This window comes from Sycon ciliatum, chromosome 3, assembly GCF_964019385.1.
Source record: "Sycon ciliatum chromosome 3, ocSycCili1.1, whole genome shotgun sequence".
Classification (NCBI taxonomy): Eukaryota; Metazoa; Porifera; class Calcarea; order Leucosolenida; family Sycettidae; genus Sycon; species Sycon ciliatum.
Genome location: NC_088645.1, coordinates 23,999,233 through 24,013,598, shown reverse-complemented (window position 1 = coordinate 24,013,598; position 14,366 = coordinate 23,999,233). Strand labels below are relative to the sequence as shown.

The following is a 14,366-nucleotide window of genomic DNA, read 5'->3' as shown; positions in this document are numbered from 1 at the left end:
ATGATGCTCCTCTCAGTAACAGCCCTTGTAATTTGTTAATAGTCTCACAGTTTCTCCCGCACACTCGCTGATGTTAACCCTTCCTTTCTTTTCATTTTGCTGACTCGTACAGCTCTATCTTTTGCGTGTTTTTGGCCGTGATGCCGAGACCTCAGGTCGGCAGAGCCATCAATGCCCCACCATCACTGCTGCGTCTCGGTGCAGCCCCTGCTCAATAGTTGTCACGTTCGTCCTAGTCTCAGTATCATTGTCTTTCTTTATTATTTTCGAGCTGGGAGTGTGAACATAGTAAAAAAAAAAAAAAAAAAAAAAAAAAAAACTACTACTACTACTACTACTACTACTACTACTACTACTATAGCAACAGTTGACATAATTATTATGGTCCTGGAAAGTGGAGAAAAATAGAAAATTTACGACCGCGCAGATGACCTCGCACTGAGCCGTCAAATGTAAAAGGATATTACAGGCTACGAGTTACATGTACTTGCCAAGTATGAATAACTGTCCGCTACTGTAACAAGATAATAAGCAAATAGGAGATCCCCGCGATAGGCGTCGGCCTTTGGGTAATCCTGAAGTAAAGATTATTTGAAACTCGGGTATTGAGCCAATAATAATTGTAGAAAGGAAAGGATATCTGACTGTATAATAGTATCTAGTTACAGTGGTGGAGAATTAGTCTTAACTCAGTGCGAAGTGCAATAATTAAACTAAACACTAATAGACTAACGTTACTGAGACATTCAAAGTCCTGACACCTGGCAAGTTGTGGCAACTAACAAATCTCCAGTGCCCAAACCAACGGCGCCATCCAGCTTGGAAGGTTCAAGGTTATGGTAGAACCAAGAGTACAATCATAACCAGGTTAACTAGTACTATGTACTCTTGGTAGAACCTATCGTATGAGGGGAAGGTGAGCGCAGCGAAAATGTGCATAAGCTATGTCCCAGGTAGTGGTTGCGACGCTATGTCCCACGGCAACAAAGACTGTCGACTGTTACAGGTGTTACAGGATGATGACGAGACCAGTTACTAGTAATATCTACTGTCTTGGCAACGTGATCTAACTACAAATAAGGAATATTTTTGCCCGTACAAGAGGCTTTTATAGCAGTAGTATGTATTTAAGATTGAACAACTCAACAGTGTTGACACACAAATTCAAAGAGCGCCGATGAGGCAAAAAAAGGAAGAAGAAAAATTAAAAGATGAGGCTATAGCCAGTGTGAAGACCCAGTAAAGGTAAAGATAATGAAGAACATACATGGAGTGTGACTTGCACCAAGGAAAAAGAAGTCTATAAGGATATACAACGGTCACTCAAGGATATACAACGTTCACTACACATTGGTAACGCGAATATCCAGACGCTCAAGGCCTGTCCAGGGGATCTCCTGCTCAGAGAAATTTCATGTGTGTTGGGAAAAAGAACCAAGAAATGTACTAAGAAAGAAAACAAAAGAAGGAGACACAGCAATGGCGCTAGTCAATCCCTCAAGGTGTTGGTACTGTATGCCAAAACAGTAGTGAGTTTATAGGTGACAGTGGTCGAAGAGGGAATGTCTGAATTCGGGGAGAATATAATAGAAGTGAGAGTGCGAGGCCGGTGTCATGACGTAAAAAAAGTCATGCATGATCATACTCGTACAAAACGATATTAATTTTTTAAATTAAATCACGGAGGTTTTATAATTATAGCGGTGGTACGTGGTGACAGTCAATTTTTTTCTTCAGAATTTTCCCGTTTGTGTCTTTCCCTCAAACCAATACATGTTTTATATAGGAAGACGAATTTCGCGTTCGTGTTCAAGTCAAATGCCATGTCACGATGTGCCCGTGTGTGCGTATGCTTGACTGTTCCATACTAAGCAAGCATATTATAATATTATTAGTCTGGCAAACCTGACCAAGCATATCCCTTCGCACCTCTGGCCAGCTCAATCAGTCAATTCCTGAGATTCTCTGGATCCTGAGCTACTCTGCTTCATGGTTTCTTATTAATTATCTCTTCACACCTTTCCTTTCCTTCGTTGCTTCTTTCCTACATGTCCACATTGATGCTAAATAGACCCAGTTCTCGCGAATATGTACTAGTAATGTGCGAAGTTAAAAATCTCTTCTTCGTACTGTCGACCCCATCGCGGGTTTGCAACAAGACGGTTTGGAGACAAGCCAACAATGTTGTGAAACAGCAACCGTCCTAAGGGCCTGTGGTATCCCGACGATTCACCGAAAACGCGTTCACAGCGCGACCATTCGCAGAACGACGTTTCACCGAAAGACATTTCACAGAGTGTCAGATTTAGCGACTGTTCACTTCGCCAAAAGTCAGGTTCACAGAAAACAGGTTCATCGACAGCATGTTCACGGAATTTCGGTTCACAGCATAGCAGTTTCATGGAAAACGGTGAAACATATCGCTGATGACATGGATTATATCACATTCGAATCCTGTAAAGAATAGCAGTTTCACCGCACAGCAGTTCACCAAAACATGTTGCTGATGCCAGCGATATACCTCGTACTTGAATCCTTGCATTCGGTCCCCGCTGGGAGACGTTGCCGAATGTTTTGAGAGACTGGAAGGTGAATTCTCCCCTGAGGCGGAGGAAGTATTGACCTACTTTGAGACTTACTACATCAGCGGCCTAAGAGCTGACGCCTGACGGCCCCGGGTGACGGGTACAGACTGATCCAACAGAGACTATCTTAAGTTTCATTTTCTTTTTACTTTTAAATTTGTTTGTTTGTTTTGTTTTGCTTTTTCTTTAGTTGTTGCGTCAGCCGTCAGGCCAGTGATATCACGTTCTGTGATTGCCCGTATAAGAGGCTTAAAAAAGTCTAAGAACTGACAGGACCAGAAAAACGCCTTTGTTTCACCATCAGTGGTGGAACGTCCGGTCGTGCACACAAGAACGGTTAGTACCGTAGTGACCACATGAATCGTGAGCAGCGCCAACCACCCGAGTTTTTTTTGCGTGGTATTGCCCATAATCTGACTTTCTTTGTGGAGCCGTGATGTGGTAATTTCCGGCAAATGCCACCACAAGTTAATACTGTAGATACTCCCACCGTTCACTACATTTCACTGTCCATTTCACTGTCCATTTCACTGTCCATTTCACTATCCATTTCACTATCCATTTCACTATCCATTTCACTGTCCATTTCACTGTCCATTTCACTGTCCATTTCACTATCCATTTCACTATCCATTTCACTGTCCATTTCACTATCCATTTCACTGTCCATTTCACTGTCCATTTCACTGTCCATTTCACTGTCCATTTCACTGTCCATTTCACTGTCCATTTCACTGTCCATTTCACTGTCCATTTCACTGTCCATTTCACTATCCATTTCACTGTCCATTTCACTGTCCATTTCACTGTCCATTTCACTGTCCATTTCACTGTCCATTTCACTATCCATTCTAAATGGACTCACGTTACTGTGCACGCCTGACTGCTCAAAATCTGGTTTAGCAGGTGAACTCGATCGCAGAACTTTAGCCGACATTTTCCATGTTACTTATTGTATTATGGTGTCATGCAAAAAATGAACCAGCTACATTGTATCTATCCGTTTCACAGTCTTCACCACAGCACACTTTTAAAAACATTGCAAATGTTGCACCATGTGGACATTTTTGATTTGGGCCAATATACTGTTACCGGTACAATTTCATTCTCTTGGTACTCGTACAGTACGTAATATTCGGTGAACTGTCCATATTTTTGCTTGTTTGAAGTCTTATTTTACATCGCAAACCAAACGGGCATTGATGCCCAATATTATGATGGCGATAGAATAAAAAGTGTGGCTCGATAAAGCTGCACTTGAGAAAATGAGAAAACAGTCAATAGGAAGAATTTGTACCAGTAATTACAAGTCATTCGGTGAAGAATTGCGTCTGTGAACCGGGATTCGACGCAACAGAATTCTGTGAATGAAATTCGATGAATAGATATTTCCGTGAATCGGCATTGGCGGTGAACTGTCATTCTGTGAAATGCCTTTTGGAGAAACGTCGTTCTGCACCTCATGGTCGACACTGACTCGCGCTGTTGTCAGGAGTTCGCGAGGTGTTTGTCGCTCTAGAAACGGAGCATAACTGTAAGAACAAGTTAGTAGGTTTCCCTAGTGATGTTTGGGCTTGTAGATCGAGAGCAACAACTGCATTAGCCAACCTGATCCTATTAACTAACGAGGGGTGAGTGAGTTCCCCGACACACTCGGTGTGTATTGAGCAGGGAGTAGTGCCGCTTTGCAGGTTAGCCGGGAGGAAGGTTCGATGCATTTGCCGAAAGGCGGGCTCACGCTCCGGCATGGCTACACTTCCCCTTGTCTAACCCCCAAGACGAAATGTAAAATAGTAGCCGACTGGCCGAAATAAAAAAATTAAAAGGCTTCTCGTATGCTCAGGATAGCAGTTGTTAGTCAGCTCTGCTACAAAGGGCGCGTTCGAATCGTCACTCTTTGACTTTTCGAGGAGTTTCGTTTTTCTAACGAGGTGGCTTTTTTTGCCTCTTCAGAAAACGAAAGTCTCCTCGAAACTCCACAACCTCATCCGATGGAAGAGGTGGATTTGTTCCGAAGAGTTTGGAATACATGGTCGATCGAATCGGACGTCATTATCGCCACAATTCCACTGAAAACTCTAAAAATGATAGAAACCGTTTTATTGGGACGCTTCAACTACATGTCATGTAAACTCTTTTTTTAAAAGAATTTGTTCGAAAAGTTAATGAAGACAATTCGAACGCTCCCTAAGGGTCAAGTCGCCAGGAAAAGCGCGAGCCATCAAGCATGTAAGCAGTGGCTCGGTGCCTCAGTTGTCGCCGAAGTCGCTACAGCCTCCTCCTCCTCCTCCTCCTCCTCCTCGTACAGTGGTCCCCAGTGCGGGATTCGACAAGATGCTTAGGAGGCAACAGTGTTGTGAATGGCCAACAGTCTTCAGTGCTTGTTCTGCACCTCCATAGGCGGCACTGACTCACGCCGCTCTCTGGAGGGTGCCAGGTGTTTGTCACGCTGGAAACAGAGTGTCAATGTAAGGTGGTATCCGTAGTGATGTTTAGGCTCGGAGAGCACTACAGTCATAATGCAGTGCTCTCGAAGCGCAACTTTCATTAGCCTACTCAAGCTCAACTGAGTAAGTTGTGATATCCCCCAAACACTATGCATTGAGCAAGGAGTCGTGCTTTCTTCCAGGTTTGCAAGTCGAAGGTTCAGGGACTTCTCGTGTGCTCTGGGTGGTAGTTGTGCGTGTCAGTCAGTGTCGGTTAAAGTCGTTAGGAAAGGCACGAGCTGTTACGTAGGTAGCAATGCCCAGTTCCTCACGTATCGCCGAAGTCGCTACATACGACCTCCTCTTCGTATTGTACTGTTGTCCCCAGCGCTGCACGCAACGCGGACTTGCGACAGGATGGTTCGGAGGCAACAGCGTGTGAATGGCCAACAATCGGATTATCCTCAGCACTTGTTCTGCATCTCCATGGGCGACACTGACTCACGCTGTTGTCTGGAGTTCGCGAGGTTTTTATCGCGCTCGAAAACGGAGCCGAGCGGTGATGTAAGTGGGTAACACTCATGATGTCTGGCTAGATGATCGAAAGCACTGCATAATGCAGTGCTCTCGTACAGCAAACTTCATTAGCCGTCTGAAACTCAACTGACTTGGCGATGAATTCACCGAAACAACTTTCAAACACTGTGTATTAAGCAGGAAGTTGTGCTTTCTTGCAAGTTTGCCGAGTCGAAGGTTCGATGGACTTCTCGTGTGCTCTGTATGGCAGTCGTGAGGCAGTCAAGTGTGACAAGTCGACAGGAAGAAAGCGCATGCTCCAGTCCCACATAGGGAGCTAGCAACGCGCAAATCGAGTGAAGAAGACGAGTTGCCGCTGCCAGGAGCCGCGGACACAAGGCAGTCGTTGTGGATCTCGGTAAGTACATGAGTGTACAGTTTATTGTGTGCAAAGGGACTCGGAGGGTAATGTTTGGGTATTCTAGCGCCGCCAGGCCGACGGAACTAATGGAAGTCTTCATCATTATTAATTTTTGATACAGAATCTCGGGAGTGCTAGCTGTTTAGACCGTGTCGACCCTGTTAGGCCTCAGGCTCAGACGCAGTAGAGCTTTAGAGTGACTGATAATTATTGTGTACACGTATTTCAGTAAAGTATTTTTGAAGAAAGGTGGCTACTCCAAACGCTGGAGCTCGCGCTTCCTGCCGACTGACTGCAGGTTTGCCGAGTGGACGGCCCGGTATTCTTCTCGTGTGCTCCACCCTGCAGTCGTAGTCAGTCAAGTGTCAGTCAGTCGGCAGGAAGCGCGAGTTCCAACGTTTGGACTAGCCGCCTTCTTCTACACTTACCGCCGCAGTCCCAACATCTCAGTTCAAGTATTTTAGTTACCAAAACAGTGATAGGGACTTCGGCGATAACGTACGTGTTATTTTATGGACATGGACACTGGCAAGAAAGCCGCTACATTCGAGTTCGTTATAAGTGAAGTCGAGTGTATGTTCAAGCTATGCGTCATGGCTCATGCCAGGAGTCATGGCATGCAGGTGGTGACAGTCCGCGGGTTTCTTGGCATTCCCCTCCTATCAAAATGGATGGCGCCGTGGTGATGAACATTATCCGTTCTGTTTAGACCTTTGGTGCTAGGAACCGATGGGAACGTTACTATTTCTGTTTTAAGTCCCTGGGCCCTCGTGCTTCGTGGCACCTTCATTCGCTTCCTTGCTATTGAGCACCTCTGCTCGTTTGGTCACTGCGAATTAAAAATAAAATCAACAACAACAACAACAACAACAACAACAACAACAACAACAACAACTATAGTACATAGTAGCTGCTTTTGCTAAACAAATCCTTTCCCAAGGCATTCTCACAGGGCAGTCCTGTAGTTTTACGGTCTTGCTAGGGCTCTACTGCCACGCTGACAGCGTCGTACCCAGTTTCTGGTCCAGCTGTACCCCCCCCCCCCCACACCCCCCGGGCCCGCCCCTGGCCCCATCAAGCCAGGAAAATGCAGCACACTTGAAGTTTAGTGTTGCATCATTTCACCAAACCATTGCCAGAAGAGCAGGGTTCTAGCCAGGTCAAAATAGTAGGGGGGAGAGGGGGGGCAGGGAACTTGAGCAGTTACCCCATAACCCATTTTTCCATTTTCAAAACAACTTCTTGCAACGCGAAATGCAACGTACTGTATGGGGCGAACACCTGACTTCACCCCAGACAAATGTGCCTGTATGAACTCTCATACTGACTATCGACTGCATTTTCGTTGAATGGCATGACAAAACACAAAAATCGGACCATGAGTAGTACGGGGGGGGGGGGGGGGGGGCGCTGCGCCCCCTACCCCCCCCCCCCCTTTAACTAGAACCCTGGAAGAGCATGCACCTGGGGGATCATAGGAGAACTGTAGCTGCTGCTGCAAGTAGTACTGAATTTCCTTGTGTACAAGGGGCACTCCACTATAACTTGTAGGGCCGAAACAATTATACCGATAACTCGCATATCGAACGTGAAGAGTGCAATCGATAATCGTTAGTGTTCAAAATGAGTGCTAACGGTTTTATGCATGCATATCAGTGACAGTATTCTAGCCTTTGCCGCGTGACTCCATCCGATAGTGGATACGAGTGCAATCATGTACTTTCAAGCTCAGTAAAATTGATTTGTGTTTTTGAAAGAGATCAGGAGAGAAGACTGCCTTTTCGGTTCATTTGTGGGAGAAGTCGGAGATGAGAGCAGTTGCCAGAGGGTGATGACAAGATTCTTCACTCTAGAAACAACATGAAATTCTCTACTTGAGTAGTTCACGTTGATGAAACCAGCCAGATATCTACACATGTCGACAGAGCGGTGCCACAAATTTCTAACGTGGCGAAGGCATCATAGAACGTCTTCAAAAACAGGTGTTCCATACAGCCGACAAGAATCGATAAAACCAATATATCGATCGTTAAGGATATTGGTTGTACTTTAGGCGTTATTGAATTATCGTTTCAGCTAGGGGTGAAACGGTTACCCTTTAAGGTAACAAACGGGTATCTGGCTTAACGGGCGGGTTATCGGGTACCCTTTATCCGCCATACTTTTTCCAAAAACATTGCATTTGCTTGGGATCGTAAGCGCAACATGTCTTTTGCAGGCATTCTGATAGGAGAGAGATTTTCGGGCAACAATTTAGCTACAGTAGCCTTCCGGATTTCACGCCAGGAGGATATGCGAAGTCATGCAAGTACACTACACCGCGACAAGCACAGCGTGCACAACCACTGCGCTACATGCAAACAGTCAAAATAGTCGTAGCTACAATGGATACCGTGATATGTAGCAGGATTGAACGAGGGAAAACACACTCAAAACTGTGCACTGAACTGTACAACTGTACAAGCAAGCTTATAACTTAATACTGTACCCTACACGACTATCGGGTACTCGTTTGCTAACGGATCAGCAGCTAAACAGACGGGTACCCGGGTTACCCGGATCACCCCTTTCACCCCTAGTTTCAGCCCTAATTATAAGTCGTGATCCCTTTTTCAAGTGTGAACTATGATTGTTTCCATACATGCACATACACTGTTGGTAGGAAGGTAGGAAGTCACACTCAGTCGATTGTAAGTTGCAGCATCTTCTTTGCACTTGCAGTGTAAAAAAAGGTCATGCGGCGACTTACAGTGCTCCTCAATAGCATCCAGTCGCGTCACTCAATTGAGTAAGAGCTGGGCGTTGCACAGCCATAGGCCTCTGTGAAATGGTGCAAGGCCACACACTTGAGTGACGCGACTGGATTTCATCAAGTTGAGCAGGGCTGTATATTCGGGGTAAATACAGTAGCCGTGTTTGGCGCGCGCACACACGCATGAATGCATGCACACACGCACGCGCACATGCACAATACACAACGTAGAGAGAGAGAGAGAGAGAGAGAGAGAGAGAGAGGATGTGTCGTATGCCAGCAAGACAGCAACTTTGAAAAGAGGTATAATTATAGGAACAGTTATTGCACTAAAGCTACTCGAAAAGGAGTTCTATAATAATATTGAGTGAAGCAGCAGGTCGCGCCAGGCAACAGTTCTCTTGTCAAGTTCTACTGTGTATGTTTTTGGGGGTCAGCATAAAAGTTTCAACAAAAATCACTCTAGGCTCGTTGTAAAAGCAGATTTCTGCATTAGCGTTGTTGGGTCTCACACTGTCATTAAATAAAGCGCAGTTCCAAGTGAAAACATGTCAAATTTACAAATGACTCGCGGCAATGGCGCTACCAGGAGCTTAAGGAAACGCAAAAGGGAAGGCGACTCAACGGCAGACGGCACAGTTCGATTCGTAGAAGTGTCAGGGGGTCATTGCTTAGTTTTAACGCACACCAGAACCGTAACCATCGCTCGTACGCATCATCCGCAACCGTATGCACATGATAACACGTATCCGACGGATACAGTGGCAATAGAAAATGAACAAATCAGATGTGTTCAAAAAACGTTGTTGCACAGCATGCGTGGCTCACAACCACAGCTGCTCATGCAAAGCAATTGGGTCATCTGTACTCTGCTCTTAGAGCTCAGACTGGTGAGTGCCCGCTAAATATTATAAGATAAGCAGGTCGGAGCAGTCGTGTCAACACAGGCTGCTGCCGTTGTGGCAGGCTGGTGGGTAGCGAGCACATCCTCTGCTCACACAGTACCGCTCAGGCCGGCGAGAGTGGTCTGCATGCGCTGTACCTTGCCGATAAGAAACTGCTTGTCCCGGCCCTCCTGCACGAACAGGCACACACACGGATAAAACCAGGGAACGGTCAGCGATGGGACGCACGCCAGGTCAGCACTCGTAATCAAGAAAGGGAAGCGGGAAAACCGAGGTTCCGATTTTTGAATGAAACAGCAATTTTGTGAGTATCCTCATGAATACACAGGCATGCATGACTGGGAGAGGTTAACCAACATACCTTTTATACATGTGCATATGATACGACATGTGCATATATACAATATGCCATGTCATGTACGTGTATTGTACACGTCTAAACAAAGTTCTTTTCTCAATTTTAAAAGCTGTCAGCTGAGAAGAGGGGTCGGTTCGCAGTCTCCGAACCCCCCTGGGAAGAAAGGAGAACTGTGTAGTGTGGTCGGTATTGTAGTTTCCTTACAAGTTGCAGCTGGTCCTTGAGAAGGTTGATGTTCTCCTTCTGAGCCCTGGACAATGCGTAGTAGTAGTAGATGACCAGCCTAGAGAGAGAGAGAGCGAGCGAGAGAGAGAGCGAGAGAGAGAGAGAGAGAGAGAGAGAGAGAGAGAGAGAGAGAGAGAGAGAGAGAGAGAGAGAGAGAGAGAGAGAGCGAGAGAGAGAGCGAGAGAGAGAGCGAGAGAGAGAGCGAGAGAGAGAGAGAGAGAGAGCCAGAGAGAGAGAGAGAGAGAGAGCGAGAGCCAGAGAGAGAGAGAAAGAGCCAGAGAGAGAGAGACTCATTCCGGCAGCAGGTGAACAGACAGTCACAGACAACACAGAGTAGAGTTTTAAAATAGATATTAGGCAACTGCATGTCATGTTCATTCCCCACAACAGCAACAAGAGGTTCGGTGTACAGAAAATATTTTAATTCCTTCTGACAGCTGTTTCGGTCATCAGAGACCTCATCAGAGAAGGTAGAATGTTGAATGACTCGAAAAGAAATATTCACCTATTTTATACTGACTCTTGCAACAATAGACGGCGCATTGCCGCAGAACGCAAAGGTGGTGTTGGTGAAGCGGACCCAGAATTTTTAAGGGCCGAGTGCTGCTGCTTACTTTCTTGTAACTGCATGTAAATTGTTTCTATGCCGAGTGACAGACTTCTCCCCACGGCAGACAGATGCATAGCCTGTCTGGGGCAAGGGGGGGGGGGCATGTCCCCCCCCCCCACCCCCTAAAAATTTCGATCTAGATTCGGGGTGCACATGGATGACATGCGGGATTCAATCATTCCCATGCAAACAAAGTATGTTACATCCAGGCTAGTACCAAGAGTAGAAAAACAAGAGTGTGCAACTCCGGGATGGGTTGGCCCGCGGCGGAATTTTTTGTTGACGTAATCTTTTCGACGACGCACGCGCTGCGAGTCCTTTGGAAAGTTTTGCCTCGTGCACTTGGCCGGGCTTTACATTACAAGGTCGGTACCTAGCATGTGCTCTCACACTGCTCTGTGGCAAAATGCGCGTTCTTCTGAAAAAAGGTGACGTCAACAACAAATTCCGCCGCGGGCGGGGGTATCTGCAGATTGTGCAGAAGAGATCCGGAGTTGCACACTCTTGTTTATCTACTCTTGGTAGTACCATATACCGAACTGCTTTACTGTACAAGCTAGACATGTACAGCGCTGCTCAATGAAATCCAGTTAAGTCACTCAAGTACACGCCGGGCGCTGTGCAGCCCTAGCTAGACCTGCGAACACTGGGCTGCGAAATCATGCAAGGCGCAATCTCGAGTGACGCGACTGGATTTCATTGAGCAGCACTGTAGAGTGTTGTGCTATGTTGATCGTGAGTGTGTACAGCAGCGCTACTCAGCCAACATCACCCAACTGTACTTACAGCATCAGGATGAGCAGGGGTGCTATGAACGCTGCCGAGCCGATGAAGTCGATGATGGTCTCCAGCCAGCCGGGTGCCTTGTCAATCAGTTCGGGAATGATGTCATAGATGTGTTCCTTGCCCCTGTGTGTGCATGATGTCATGATGTCATGATGGTACAGACACATACGCGTGTGCACATGTACACACAATGCATGCACGCACATACGTGCAAGCACAAGCACACACACACACATATGCGCACATACACACACACACACGCACGCACACACAAACATGCACATACAATTATACATACACACAAAGAAACGCAAACCAGTCATTGAAAGGGTACAGAGAGAGAGAGAGAGGGAGTGTAGTGAATACGTGTCTGTTCACCTGTGCATGTGTGTGTGTGCATGTGCATGTGTGTGTGTGCATGTGCATGTGCGTGTGCGTGTGCGTGTGCGTGTGCGTGTGCGTGTGCGTGTGTGTGTGTGTGTGTGTAGGGATTCACTGGCCAGAAAAAGCCACTTCATAGCTGTGTGGTGTAGACCAGGCTGAATAGTGGCGGTCAATTCTTCAGCCTTGCAAGCTGTTGAATGGTGCAATCCCAGCACAAGCTGCTATGGCTTCTGCTGTAGCATCGCTATCATCGCCTCCGGCGATGGGCGTCCTATGGTCCAATGGTCCAATGGTCCAATGGTCCAATGGTCCAATGGTGTGTGTGTGTGTGTGTGTGTGTGTGTGTGTGTGTGTGTGTGTGTGTGTGTGTGTGTGTGTGTGTGTGTGTGTGTGTGTGTGTGTGTGTGTGTGTGTGTGTGTGTGTGTGTGTGTGTGTGTGTGTGTGTGTGTGTGTGTGTGTGTGTGTGTGTGTGTGTGTGTGTGTGTGTGTGTGTGTGTGTGTGTGTGTGTGTGTGTGTGTGTGTGTGTGTGTGTGTGTGTGTGTGTGTGTGTGTGTGTGTGTGTGTGTGTGTGTGTGTGTGTGTGTGTGTGTGTGTGTGTGTGTGTGTGTGTGTGTGTGTGTGTGTGTGTGTGTGTGTGTGTGTGTGTGTGTGTGTGTGTGTGTGTGTGTGTGTGTGTGTGTGTGTGTGTGTGTGTGTGTGTGTGTGTGTGTGTGTGTGTGTGTGTGTGTGTGTGTGTGTGTGTGTGTGTGTGTGTGTGTGTGTGTGTGTGTGTGTGTGTGTGTGTGTGTGTGTGTGTGTGTGTGTGTGTGTGTGTGTGTGTGTGTGTGTGTGTGTGTGTGTGTGTGTGTGTGTGTGTGTGTGTGTGTGTGTGTGTGTGTGTGTGTGTGTGTGTGTGTGTGTGTGTGTGTGTGTGTGTGTGTGTGTGTGTGTGTGTGTGTGTGTGTGTGTGTGTGTGTGTGTGTGTGTGTGTGTGTGTGTGTGTGTGTGTGTGTGTGTGTGTGTGTGTGTGTGTGTGTGTGTGTGTGTGTGTGTGTGTGTGTGTGTGTGTGTGTGTGTGTGTGTGTGTGTGTGTGTGTGTGTGTGTGTGTGTGTGTGTGTGTGTGTGTGTGTGTGTGTGTGTGTGTGTGTGTGTGTGTGTGTGTGTGTGTGTGTGTGTGTGTGTGTGTGTGTGTGTGTGTGTGTGTGTGTGTGTGTGTGTGTGTGTGTGTGTGTGTGTGTGTGTGTGTGTGTGTGTGTGTGTGTGTGTGTGTGTGTGTGTGTGTGTGTGTGTGTGTGTGTGTGTGTGTGTGTGTGTGTGTGTGTGTGTGTGTGTGTGTGTGTGTGTGTGTGTGTGTGTGTGTGTGTGTGTGTGTGTGTGTGTGTGTGTGTGTGTGTGTGTGTGTGTGTGTGCGTGCAAGCGTATACACATAGGTGCAGAGTGTTTCAGCAAAGATTCATTCTAGTGACCTTGCATAGGTATAAGTTATTGTGTGTGCGTGTCATGGCCTTACCGAAATGGTCCACACTGGGCAGAGGGTGTGATCCTGAAGTGCAGAGAGATTATACACGACCACAAACACACACACACACACACACACACACACACACACACCCACGCACACACACACACACAGACCAGATGGATATGAAGCGGTAGCTCTTATCTGTTTGGCAGCAAGGGACTAGACGCAGGCAATATTCCATTAGCCCACTCAGACCCTGAATAGTAAATGGTTCAATGAGTGATCACACAGCCTCAGCCAATTCGGCTCATTTTCATTTTATTCGCCTTGCGTTGGCCAGGGTCGTGATATACTGTCCCCGCAAGTAGCACCACATCCGGGTGGGAATCGGGCATGCTGGGAACGCAGGACATGCAAATATTCCCGAACCGATCAGGTTTCCTGACACTGTGCCGCTCGTCTAACCTGTATGAACGGAGTGGGGCTAATTTAGAATTCGAGAGAGAGAGATTTTAAGATTTAAAGCATCTGTTTGGCGGACATTGAACGTAGCGATAACCAATTTTAAAACTATGATAGCACCTACCTGACAATGGCATATCCGATAGGAATGAGACAAAGGAAGAGCGTAAGTAGCAGAAGAGCACGAAAGATGTTGCTGTTCCTCGCAGCCCTGTATGGCCGGTCACTCGGCTTCAGGTTGTGAAACAAGCTGAACTGTACGTGTGTCACGGGCAGCAACACAAACAGTGCGAAGCGTGCAGACGTACATACATTCACATGCACACACACGCACGCAGATGCACACACACACACACGCACATACACACACACACACACACACACACACCCACATACACACACACACACATGCACGCACACGCGCGCACACACACACACACACGCACGCACACACACGCATACACATATGTAGACAAACACTCGAACATTATG

The 14,366-nt window shown here is 46.9% G+C and overlaps 1 protein-coding gene across 2 annotated transcripts in view; it reads right to left on the bottom strand.

The window, feature by feature from the left end:
- Positions 1-8,936: 8,936 nt before the first annotated feature.
- The window catches only part of LOC135811821 (transmembrane channel-like protein 7), a 30,486-nt gene continuing 25,056 nt past the window's right edge, over positions 8,937-14,366 (bottom strand). For both annotated transcript variants that reach the window (XM_065325067.1, XM_065325068.1), the window contains exons 17-21: positions 13,999-14,129; positions 13,461-13,493; positions 11,585-11,707; positions 10,168-10,246; positions 8,937-9,775 (exon numbers count right to left, since the gene is read on the bottom strand). In XM_065325067.1, the coding sequence (XP_065181139.1) occupies positions 9,695-9,775; positions 10,168-10,246; positions 11,585-11,707; positions 13,461-13,493; positions 13,999-14,129 (447 nt within the window). In that variant the 3' untranslated portion in view covers positions 8,937-9,694. The remainder of the gene's footprint in view (positions 9,776-10,167; positions 10,247-11,584; positions 11,708-13,460; positions 13,494-13,998; positions 14,130-14,366) is intronic.